Genomic DNA, 12,483 nt, shown 5'->3' with positions numbered 1-12,483 from the left:
AGTTCAATCAAAAATATGTATTTGAGTAATAGGGCAATGATTCAAATCGGAGGTGGCGTTAGTAGGATATGACGTCATTATATACGTCACTAGGCTAGTAATTCCCACCAATCACATAAAATAAAAATGCAAACGTAACCTTAAAGCTCGTTTACGCGGGAACGGGCGGGTCTTTCGTATTCATAAGCATGGCCGTCCGCGTACGCTAGGAAAGCTGCAGTCTGACAGCGTGAGGCGTTTGCTACATAAAAATGTATTGCGGTTTGTCCAAATAATATACAACGTACTTACTTGCGCGTCATTTTTAAATAGTTTTGGTGTATTATGCAACGTTTGCTGCCTGATCATATTCCCTACACGATTATAGAAAAGACGCCATTTATTGCTTGAAAATGACGCCCATTCTAATTACTAACGCTGACGAACTATTTTCTTTAGATTTTCCTTAGCAACCACCGCTGTAAATTTTGTCGGGCTTTGTAAAGGAAAATAACTAGTAGAAATTATAAAGAATGGTTCAAGGAGAATAATTTAGTAGACGTTGAATTTTACGCACTAACAATCTAGTTATTTCTAGGTAGACATTTCATGTTTCAGAGTATTTGATTAACTTTTACAACGAAATTTTAAAAAAATACTTTACTTAAAAGTTACCCTTTGACCTACAATCTATCTAGTACAATGTTTATTCGTTGTTGGCTAGTAAAAACATGAGTGTGCCAACATCGCACAACCAGCACAAAAAGTATATTATAACATCACGTAATAGAAAATGGTTCTTAGTGCTTTTTTGCGCTTGTTGCATAAAGTAACGAATTTTGGCCGTTCAGTAGATCGTAGATCTCTGTTCACAAAAGGGACAGTTTTGTTCACAATACAGGCGCGTGACACACTATAAATTGTTACTCTTAGCGCGCCGTCGCCATGAATCGAATAATAGTCGCCATCTTCACAGAAAAGCTAAGATAGAAAATCTAAAACTGGACAAAACTTGTATGCCTATTTCTACGTAGTTTAAAGAATACCACATTGAAAGGTGTGATCCTGAGTTTACACGCTGTTCAAAAAGAAAATAGACGCTTAGCCGCGAGTCAAGTTACATTTACGAAAGAGTTGAATCAACTATTGATTTGTATCAACAGTATGATTTATTTTTAAAATTAGATATCAATTCTTCAAAATTTATTAACGTATTTATCAATGTTAAAAAGCAGTCGTTTTTACTATTAATGTTATTCTTGTTGCATCAATAATGGGAAAATTGTAGGTTTTTTATAGTGCGTAAATGAATTTTGATGACGATAATCTTACCCCATTTTATGTATAATTGATAAATGAATAATACTAATAATAATACGAAAACACGAGTCGTGACGTCCCTTGCACCACCAACAGTGCCGCGACTATTCTAATCATGCTTTAAACGCAATATTAGATTTATAAGCAATACTTCTCATACACAGTGTAGTTTAAATATGAATGTACCACAAACGGTATTTTTTCAAGGGAGGGGAGGGGGGATTGGAATCGTGCTTACATTTTTCCCTCGAACGAAGGTTCCTGAACATAGATTCGCCCGTGCGTATTTGCCAACTAGTAAAAATGTTCCCATCACGCCGCCTACCTTGTCCGGTTTGGTAAATAACCAAGAATTCTTTGTATTGAGCTACCGTCTCGTGGGAAAACATCCACATAAAACAAAGCCGTCCTATTAGCTACTTTTTGCGTCTGTACTTCAAGAAAAAAATAGCCACCGCGTAGGTACATAGCCTTTCTTGGTTTTAATCTTACAAATCACTTAATTGCAAACTAATACTAAATCAAAATACAATCGTAACATACCCCGAACCTCTTAAACAAGAAAAAACATGTAATAGAAAAACCTAGTACAAATATTAGCTCGAGTCACGATGTAGACGGTAAAATAATAAATTATCTTATCAAATTAGCGATGCAAACCATTATTGCGACGATTAATCATGTATGTATCTTATCTCAAGTATTTGAAAAGGAAATGTTTTAATTAAGGTCTATCAAATGATACCCTTTCATCGCGATTTCAATGTATCAAAAACAAAAAAGCATTATCGAAAAAAATATCTAGGTTATGAAAAGGTATTGAAAGGGCATTGGCAAGAAGCCGGCATGGCGGATCGCGTAACGGCCGCCGCCGGTCGCGTGGAGCGGACCGGCGCGCGCCACCTGGCGGGCAGCGTGCGGTAACAGCGGCGTTCTAGAAGCCGTAGCCGGCGTGACAGCGCGGCGTGGGGCTGCGCGCGCACCGCGTCACTTCCCGCGCCGGTGGGTACCTACCGTGGCGTGGTGGTGTGCGCGCACGCACGCTGGTGTGCGTAACGGCCGTACACACGCTCGCGCTCGATGTAGTAACGTTGGGGGAGGGGACTCTTGTGAACAGTAAAACTGCAGTCGGGCATTTCGTTATTTCCCCCTGACGAGGGAAATAATTTTATATTTATATACGTTCATTGTTGAAAGGTACAGTAATAACTACAAATTTCCTATGTGTTCTCTTATGTAAAAATATGCGCCAATTATTTGGGTCGAGTTGGAATGAGATTTCAACATGTAAGCCGCGTGTCGTCCCTTTTAAGTAATTTTACAATATGGACAAAAAATTCATTACTATTATTACAATGTCAATGACCATACATACAGTGACACACGACATTTCTAAAAACTTTCTTACTTCCTAAAATTTAACTTAAAAACTTATTTTACCAAACCCAGACTAACGCTTAAAATCTTCCTGATAATTTATTGCCAGCGGTATAAAAATAAAAATTCATACTATAAAGTCTGGAAAAGTTGAACAGAATCGATCGTACAATCTCATCAGTTAAGTCAAATTAAACATGATGCATTTTTTTAGTATTTTTCATTACATTTCAAAATAACATTTGTACATTATATATAATAATTAAAATGCCAGCGGCCAATACACGGAAACAATTATTAACAATTCCAGTGAGAAGCCGCGAGCTGTGGAGCCGAGTTAGTCTCGGGCCGCGGAGGAAACTGCCCAATGTTCTTCATCACTGTGTACTATGTAAATTACAACACTTTGTCATTTAAACAATACATAAAGTTTGAAACCCGAACACATCCCTCCAGCGAAACGGCCGCAGCTATTGAACTTACAGGATAAAGTAATAATTCATTTACAAAATGAAGGAATTCCCGGAGTAGCCCTGCGGAGAGCACTATAAATAGGAGTCGAGGGAGGCAGGGCCACCGCCGGGCGTGCGGAGCGGCCGTGACCAGGAGGGATGCTGCGCGGGAGAATCACCATTGTCTTCACTAATGTCACAACACCGTGAAAAGAGTCTGATAACTTCTCAACTCAAGCTAATCCTATTACGCGTCGTCGTCGTCTTCTTCTCCGCCTATCTCCTCTTCTTCCTCCTCGTCTGCAACAAAGGAGATGGAACATTAGACGCACTGCCTGCGATACTCCGCCGGAGCGGACACCACACTGCACTCCACCCCACACTACTCACCATCTCCGTCTATCTCGTCCTCCTCTCCCTCCCCGATGTCCTCTTCTTCGTCCTCCTCTTCTCCTTCCGCCTCCTCTTCATCCTCTTCTCCCAGTTCCTCTTCTTCGCCTTCGGGTTCCGCTCCCCCGCCGTTCTCTTCTTTCCTCGATTTCTTTACTTCCGCCACTTTGTCCTTAAAATCAGAAATGGCGGTGTTATTGACTTGCTTCGATATTCATTTCAAAACAAGGACAGACAAAATATATACAGATTACATGAATTGTTTGTTAATGTTGAGAACCAGTTGTAAATAAAATAAATTTCTGATTATTTACATAACCTTGTAAATAATCCAACGTTCCAACTACCTCTAATTAATAATAAATATTATTATTACTAATAATATTATTAATTACTATTACTAATATTACTAATTATAAATAAATATTTTAATCTCTCGTTTGTCCAATGGATCATTTAGAAAAATAAAATGTTTTTTTTTTCCTAGAGCATTTCTCACAATTTTGAAACTGAAATACTAAAAAATATTCCAAAATGAACCCACTTTTTATAGAGTTTCATACTATTAAATGTTATTTTTTATAAAAGGAAAAAATTAAAAGTACAAAAAGCTAAAAAAATCTAATTTATTTTAAAAAAATTCCCGAGAGAATATGTTTTGTGCACATGTAAATAATATTGCGATTCCACAAACATGTTTATAAAGTACATAGCCACAGTCCCACGTGTTGTGAATGGCGCCGGTAGCGCATACGTGCGCCTCTACTTTTGTGAGTGAGGTAACAATGACCCGATCAACAACTGCAAACTTCTCCGACCGAAACTAAAAATTCAGAGATATTAGCGGCTAAAAATCTAAAACGGGTACAATTAACCACGTTGTATTTTCTATAATTCTTGACAAAACACTAGGACGCCCGGGTATTTTTTTACATTGTTAGTATATTTCCGCTTAGAGCGGCAAAATAAGCTGAGGTAAACCATTTTTACACGATAAACGTTAGGATTTAATCGCGCGCGGGAAAGAGAAAGCGTCGAACGCCGGACGGGCCGATAGAAGGAAAGCTGCGCGCGAGACAAGGACGGGGAGAGTCAGCGGCATAGGGGATTCGCGATACATCTGCCGCCGGCGAGGGAAAGGAAGTTGACGAATTATTACACCTTCTAAATCGAAACACGAGGAATTAGGCATAACGTGCCCTAAAATGAGTATTACCTAACTATAATAAGGCTGGTATGACGATATCAATGTATATTAGCGCTAAGAGATAAGTCTACCGAGGAACGCCGCGCGTGGGTTTAGCGGCCATACACAACCTCACTTCGACGGCCCGAGGAGCTCCGTGATAGATAGATACTACAGATCGATAGCTACAACCAAATGCGTGCATACATTCCTTGCTTCAAACAATGTATCAAAAAACAACATTATCATTTAATTATCATCGGCAGTCATCAAGTTTCTATAAGAAATGTCGAGCACCATCGCCATCTTTACTGTCACGGCAAAGGGTAAGGATTAGTAGGCCAAGGATAACAAAATAATACTTTTGATACACAACATTTTAACTGGAGAATTAAAGGACACCACATTTACGTGATAAGATCGTCGAGATATTAATTAATGAATTATTGATTCGGAATACATTTCTTCCCGCCATGTTTTCTACGACCAAGGTCATACAATATCTTCAATGAAGTAAACAAAGCCGATAAATCTCTCAAGTATAGCTAGAATGTAGGCATTTCCTATAAAGAAATGCCATGAACGACGGCATATTCATTTTAGAGGCGTGCATTCTGTAAGAACATTCATGAACGTCCCAGAGCACGCCATAATAAATACCGACTGGCGTGCATCACATGGCAACCGCGTAGCGTTATAAATACTAAACAAAAATATTTCATATGAAATACTCGACGATTCTAGCTATTTCGATCACGTTACAAGGAGCGAGTCAAACGGAATATACAGAAATGACTACGAATAAAAATGGCGCGCTATTTTTTAAAACTATGATAAAGAAAAAAGGAAATTACCTCCGCTGCTCTCTTTGTGCCTTTGATGTCGCATTTCGCGTCTCCGGTTCCCTTCTCTTCTCCAACCTTTTCCACGGCTACTTCACTGTTATTTTCCTTGGTACTCATGTTTTTAAAATTTAAATTCGTCTTCTCGACTCTTCAAGCGAACCTGCCAAAATCCAACGCGCGACTGACCGGCAACTCCGTACTTCAGTTCAAAAACGAAGATGGCGCGGGCTTCTCCAGCTCTGCGTTGTGATTGGTTGAAATACCGGCTTTTTCCATCAGGTTTATTTCGTCTATATATAATATTTTAATGAAATTGTTCGATTATATCGCTCAAAATGATATAATTTAAATAGTAAATCAATCAATTATACTCTTTCTTTACTTTCTTACAATTAAGAAAAGAGGGGTTTAAGAGTAAAATTGCACTCAAAAATAGGGGGTTTGAGGCTAAAATCGAACTCAAATGGACTAATGCAGATGGCGTTGTATCGCTTGTTGGCGGGTATTTTCAACCGTTCAAACGTATTTCAATCATAACCTCTCTTCCTTTCTCGCGTTATTTATTTATTTTCAATGTCCATAGAGGTATGAATTACATATGTAGGATGGAAGACCGTTTTTAATAACTTGAAAAAAAGTTTAGTAATTTGTGCATTTCGTTTTGAAGATGCCGGTTTAGCATTGTTAATTAGCATTGTAAAATGAGCCATTAAAATATTAGCGCTGAATCATTGCAAAATAACTTTCATCTAAATTAGTTTATTTTAAATTATCATCGACTAAGTAAGGGATCAAAAACATCTCAAAAGACACCAAGTTCTAAATAAAAAAATTATATGTGTTTTTTGTAAAATAAAATTAACATGAGTGGAAAATTGCTGTTAAGACCCTTCTGGAAAAAATACAAGCATGACTTATAATACTATTCCTCAGAATTATACATATTTTACTAACGTTGTATTACCAACAAGCATTTTTGTTATTCTGCAGTTTCAAATCATCCTTTATAGGATGGATTGGAAAAAATAAAAGAATGTGTAAACTGTAAGTGAATGAACACTTGGAATGTAATATAATAACATAATATGTAATGTAATAAAATAAACATGATTTATTTTCTCATAATAACTTGTTAATACTATTATTTTCTGTAATGTTTTGTAAGTTTTTGAATATGGGCTTTGAAGGTTTAGTAGGCTCTGTAAAATTGTTCCCAATGAAAAGTGAGAATCAATAAATTATTGTGCATTGCACAACTTCCCTTTTGTGATAAGGTCCAATGTAACACAATCATTAAACAACAATGCATATGTATTTCAATAATATACCAAATTTCAGAGCAGATTACTCAGGTTGTTTAGGTCATTGATAATGTATAATATACATGAAATACCTTTGTTTGGTATTTGGCCAGAATACAAACATAATTATCCAGTTTGTGAATTAAAAATTCAGTAAACTAATAGTTTCTTTGGAGGTAAATAGAAAAAGGAGACTGGTAAATTGCACACGAATGTATTAATTTTTTTATCGAAATTTACAAAATGCAAATCAACCATATTAGAGATGCACACTCAGGTTTGCGGTCACAGTCGGTTATTACTATTAGCAGGGTAGTCCATTAAATACATTTACATATTTCCGATTCTTTTTTTTCTTTTCATGCAAAAATGGTAATTGATAATACAAAAAAGTTAGCTTTTTCCCTCATTCTAGAAGAAGACAATTTGTTTTCTCCCCATAAATACTGCCCGTTTTAAGAAAACCACCTTGTTTCAATAGTTGGCAGAACCGGGCAGTTGGTGTATCTCTAAAATTATTAAATAGAAATGCAGGCATTCTTTATTTTTTTATTCAAGTGTATGAGTTTGTTTTATGATATAATACCAATATTATCCATTTTATGTTTTGTTTGAACCACTGGAGATTATTTTGAATATACCAAATTCATAATGAAAAATAAGTTGAATCCCAATCACAAAATAAAATCCAGTGACTTTGGACAAAAATAAGTATAAGTAAATACTTATAAAACTATTTTGGGATACATCAAATTATTAATAAACATTTTTGGTCTGGGTGCCCACTTAACATTATTAGTCACAAAACTTGTGTGCGAACCCACCGTGACATATGGACACCGTAGTCACAAAAAACGCACTAAGAGTGTCAGAAATGAAGACTCTAAGAAGTCTATCTGGCAAGAGTCTACAAAACAGAATAAAGAACACCAGGATAAGGGAAATATGCGAGATCGAAGATGTCGTAAGGTGGGGAAGGCAACGAAGGAGACAATGGTATGGAGAATGGAACTATCCAGAATCCACCACATTGCGCTGCACAGCAACCCCAAGGTAGACGGCTCCCAGGCAGACCACCAAAGAGATGGATTGACAGCTGGCAATTGACATCGCAGGAGGCTGATCCCTCTTAAAATCAGGCCACAAGGCTTACACCAACCAGAAGAAGAAATATATTAGTCTAGGTATATAACTGAACTATATTTATAATTTCATTTAGACATAGCATAAAATATAATTATCATATGAGGCACGAATCACTCAATGACGGTTTGTTTTACTTTTTTTTTTAATAAATCTGACTTATCGATTATACATATGTACTTTTAACAAACATTTGAACATCGGAAAACCAATATAAAATTTGAAATAAGAAAGGAATTGATTGCATTCTCAACACACATTAGTAGCTTGCATATACAAACCATTTGATTGGGGATGAAGGTGGTTTAGTTTGTTACATCACCATATTATGAATGTGTGTGGACAAGATATAGGGGATGCAAACCATACGTTCTTTCAGTATCCACTCTCAACAGAGAAGGAGAACTTTCTAAATAGCTTAACACGGGCAGGAATCTAACTCCTCACCCAAGTATCCACCCTTCTTTCTGAACCTAATTCTAGAATTGTGGTCATAATTTCTAAAATGATAAAGCTAAACGCATTTAAACTATGATTTTTTTTTTAAATTGTTATTATTATTTTGTTTGTAAATAAAAATAATACTTGACACTGGCAGAAACATCCTTTTACTGGGTGACTGCCAAATAAATAATTAAAAATAAAAAAAGTATGAAAAATCCAGATAAACCACAGAAAGGAAGAAAAAACAGCCATGCACCAGTCATAAAATATCGGTTACGAGTAAACTTGGTTACTGGTAAAATAAATAAATAAATAAACCTTAAAGTTGATGTTTTATTAATCTAATAAAAAATACAGTGCCACTAAGAAATGAGAGTATTTAATAAAAATCTATTTATAATATTTTCATAGAATAAATAATCTTAGGTACTTATCATCAAAACTACTACTACTACTACCATTATGCCGTTTCTCCGCAGGGGTAGGCAGAAAGGATGGAACGCCACACTCTTCTGTCCTGACATACACTCTTCGCTTCCTTTACATCCATACATCTAGTCATACATGACCTCCAGATTTTAGGTTTTACATGACGCAGACTTTTGACCCCACCAGATTTTAGGTTCTGATTGATCTGATCGTGCCAAGTCTTTTTCGGCCGTCCTCGTTCTGTTTTCCCGCTCACATTCGCTATATATATTTTCTTAGTCATTCTCTCGCCATCCATTTGCTCCACATGTCCGTACCACCTTAAAGAACTCTTCCTAATCTTTTCAATTATTCCTTGTTCAGACTTACATTCCTTTCCTAAATCTTCGTTTTTAATTCTGTCATACAAGATTTTCCACACATTCGTCTGAGGGAGCGCATTTTGACAGCGTTCATTCTGCTTTCATCCTTCCTTTGCCAGTTCCATGTTTTGCTCCCATACATAGTAATGTACTAGTCGATACCAGCACGCCGTTGTGAACCGCTAGCTTGGCTTCCATGGAGATATTTTTATTTGCAATCACTCTGTTCAAAGTACCATTTATTCTATTCCCTGCATTCTTTACGCCTTTGGATATTGCAAACCATGATGTAATGCCCCCATTCACTCGTATACTAGCTGTGCTGCCCTCGTGGAGGGAAGCAACTACTTATATTAGTTTATTGTCTACTCTATATTTTTCCAGCACGCTCCATAATTTCATCCTTTCAACCTTATTATACGCTTTCTGCAGATCCACGAAGGCACAGAACAGTTTATGATTTTTAAACAAAAACTTTTCCGTCAGCATTCGTAGTGCAAAAATCATCAAAAGATAACGCATAAGTATATATATATATAACATTTATAGCACCACTTGCAATAAAAAACAATGCACTTTTCTACTGTACAAAAATACTGACTACTGACCCTTACCCGCACCTAATGGTGCACAGGGCACCGCTTCATATAGAAGCAGTGTCATCATGGTTGTTAAATACACGAAGGAAAGACGATCAACCCTGCGCTTCAGGTACCTGTCCAGGGTTATTCTATATGAATATTAGAGTGAAAAATCACTTATATTTATTTTGACCACACTGGGAATCAAACTCAGGACCTCCAGCATAGTAAGAAATGCGGTAACCACTATACTATGGATGCGAACAAAAATGACACATAAATATGTTGGAAAAAGTTATTTCCCACCAACGAAAAAAACTATAAGTAGTATCTCTGGTGTATCTATACTATTTTCCTTCACCAACTAATATTTTCGTGTACACGATTAACACTCTGTTCTGTTAAATGGTTATATCACCGCTTGTAACATTGAAATGAACATAGAGGCTACATTAGAAAGAATACTCATTGTATTCTCATGTCCGTGTTGAAGAATCACTACGATCAAAGATGTATTGGAGATGCGACATGAGTTACTGGCGGATGACTGAAAAAGAATGGCGTTGGTATTTATACGTTGAATCAGTGTCATCGAATTATTGGTGACTGATGAACCAGAGTATGGAGTTTGATGATGGTACATGCCGTACTTCCAGAAGAGGAATGAGAAGTTGGTACACGTCATACCTACGGCAGAATGAGATGCTGGTACATGTCCCCCTCTTTGGCGGGGACGAGATAAGGTAGAATGGAGGTGCGCTCTTTCACACTCCTCCGATCCTTTGTTCAAACTCGGACAATAGGTTCTGTATATACATGTATTGCTAACCTAAGCAGATATTCCATCGAGTTCAATGTCTAGTCATCATTCTGATACTTGCATTGTACTTTTGTGTTGAGTCAGCGGTTTAGACAATGATACTGATTATATGCTTTTTGTGCATCGTGGACTGGTAACAGTTTTCAGCAATGACTACGATGTTGCAATATCTCAGTTAAGTGTCCCAATACACCCGATTCCCTGTGATGAATTCTAGGACTTTGGGGTTTTTAATCACTCTTCGGTCCAACCAGTTGAGTGAGGTCTATGAATTGTTGGAAATGGCTGTAATATCTTGTTTTAACCATTTGCTACAAGAAACCTACACACTTTGCAAAAAATAAATTTATTGAAAAATAAGTATATCACTTACGTTGCATTTTGTTCATGTAATCCTCGAAATATTTCTAAGAAATTGTTGCATCATTGACGGCTTTAGTTGACAGGCTAGCCTAAACGTGAGTTTTATACATGGTTCTTGAAATGTGTACTAAACTCAAAATGTTCGAAAATAGAAATACGTAAAAAAAACTGATTGTCGTTTTAAATATTTATTTTCCACTAATAGCAACATTTGAAGTATATGTAGATACATTTTATTATTTTTATGAATTATGATTTCTTGATAAATTTATTAAAAGATAGTTGAATCGTAATTTTGTTTATCTTCTCCATCTTTTTCTTTTGCCTTGGTCGTGATCTCAGCATTGGGATCACATTCATTCATGATGGTTAAAATTTTATTGAGATCCATGAAGGTTCCATTTATATTTTTGATTGTCTAAACCTTCTTTTTCTTTTCTTACACTTACCCCTACCCAGTAGTGCATATGGCACTGCGTTATATAATGAAATATAGAAACAGCATTATCTTGATCATCAAATACATGAAGGAAAGGCGATCATTCCTGCGCTTTAGGTACCAGTCCAGTGTAATTAAAAAAAAATATCAACCTTTCCAGGAGTACAATAATTGATTTCCGACTTTCTCTGGGGATTGGGTTTTTTTTACATAAAATATGTATTTTTAAAATAAAATCTTTGTATCATGAAGATAGAAATTGTGTGAAAATAATTTAAATAAAACTCACGATCTCAAGGTTTTATTTTATGACACAGTTTAATACAAATATCCACAGATGTCATTACTATACAAATTACATTATACCAACAAACAGATAGACTTCGACGTTCATCAACGTCGATACTCCTTTGAGGAAAATACGCACCGGCGTTCATAAACGGAAAGGTTATAGGGGAAAATCACTTATTTATTTTGACCCTTCTGGGAATTGAACCTAGGACCTCTAGTAGCCAACTGCGCTACAGAGTGACCTTTTACTGTCAAAACCTCGACAATGAGTGATAACTTATTGGGATATACAAAATAGGTAAATGAACAATAGTTTAATACCTGAAATTCAAAGACAACCTTACAGTATTACAATCATTGGAGCTCGAAATGAAAAATTGAATAAAGTTAATTATATTTTTATCTTTAAATTTATAAAAAGCAATCATATCAAATTTATCAAAATATAATAATTTTCATAAATAGTCCTTTGGTGACAACTAACCCGATTACTGCTGACCAAAAGTAGAAAATTTTGGTTGGTCATTATTTAAACAAATATTGATACCTATACAGAATAAATAATAAGCCATGTTTTTGGCAAATATTAGTTTCAATTAAAATATCCCATTTCGAGAATGAAGTTTTTCATCCTGTGTTCCGCCAAATTAAACATTTAACTGTGGTAGTCGCATAGCAATAAATACGCGTTTTCTTGAATATACATACTATTACGTAAAAATGAATGTTGAGAAAGGAAGGAGTAAAAATGACAAAAAATT

At 36.0% G+C, this 12,483-nt stretch overlaps 1 protein-coding gene across 1 annotated transcript; it reads right to left on the bottom strand.

Annotated features, from left to right (window-relative positions):
• Positions 1-2,422: 2,422 nt before the first annotated feature.
• Positions 2,423-5,732, bottom strand: Bacc (nuclear regulator Bacchus). Its single transcript, XM_088277175.1, has 3 exons — positions 5,559-5,732; positions 3,519-3,690; positions 2,423-3,428 (listed from the first exon to the last, which is right to left on the bottom strand). Exons 1-3 carry the CDS (start codon positions 5,664-5,666, stop codon positions 3,376-3,378), a joined length of 333 nt encoding a protein of 110 aa, XP_088133301.1. The 5' UTR covers positions 5,667-5,732; the 3' UTR covers positions 2,423-3,375.
• Between the last annotated feature and the right edge of the window lie 6,751 nt (positions 5,733-12,483).

This window comes from Brachycentrus maculatus, unplaced genomic scaffold (assembly GCF_059751285.1).
Source record: "Brachycentrus maculatus isolate JH-2025_06_01 unplaced genomic scaffold, ASM5975128v1 h1tg000039l, whole genome shotgun sequence".
In the NCBI taxonomy this organism is placed as follows: Eukaryota; Metazoa; Arthropoda; class Insecta; order Trichoptera; family Brachycentridae; genus Brachycentrus; species Brachycentrus maculatus.
Note: the sequence above shows the minus strand (reverse complement) of the source record. Positions and strands in the feature narration are given on the sequence as shown.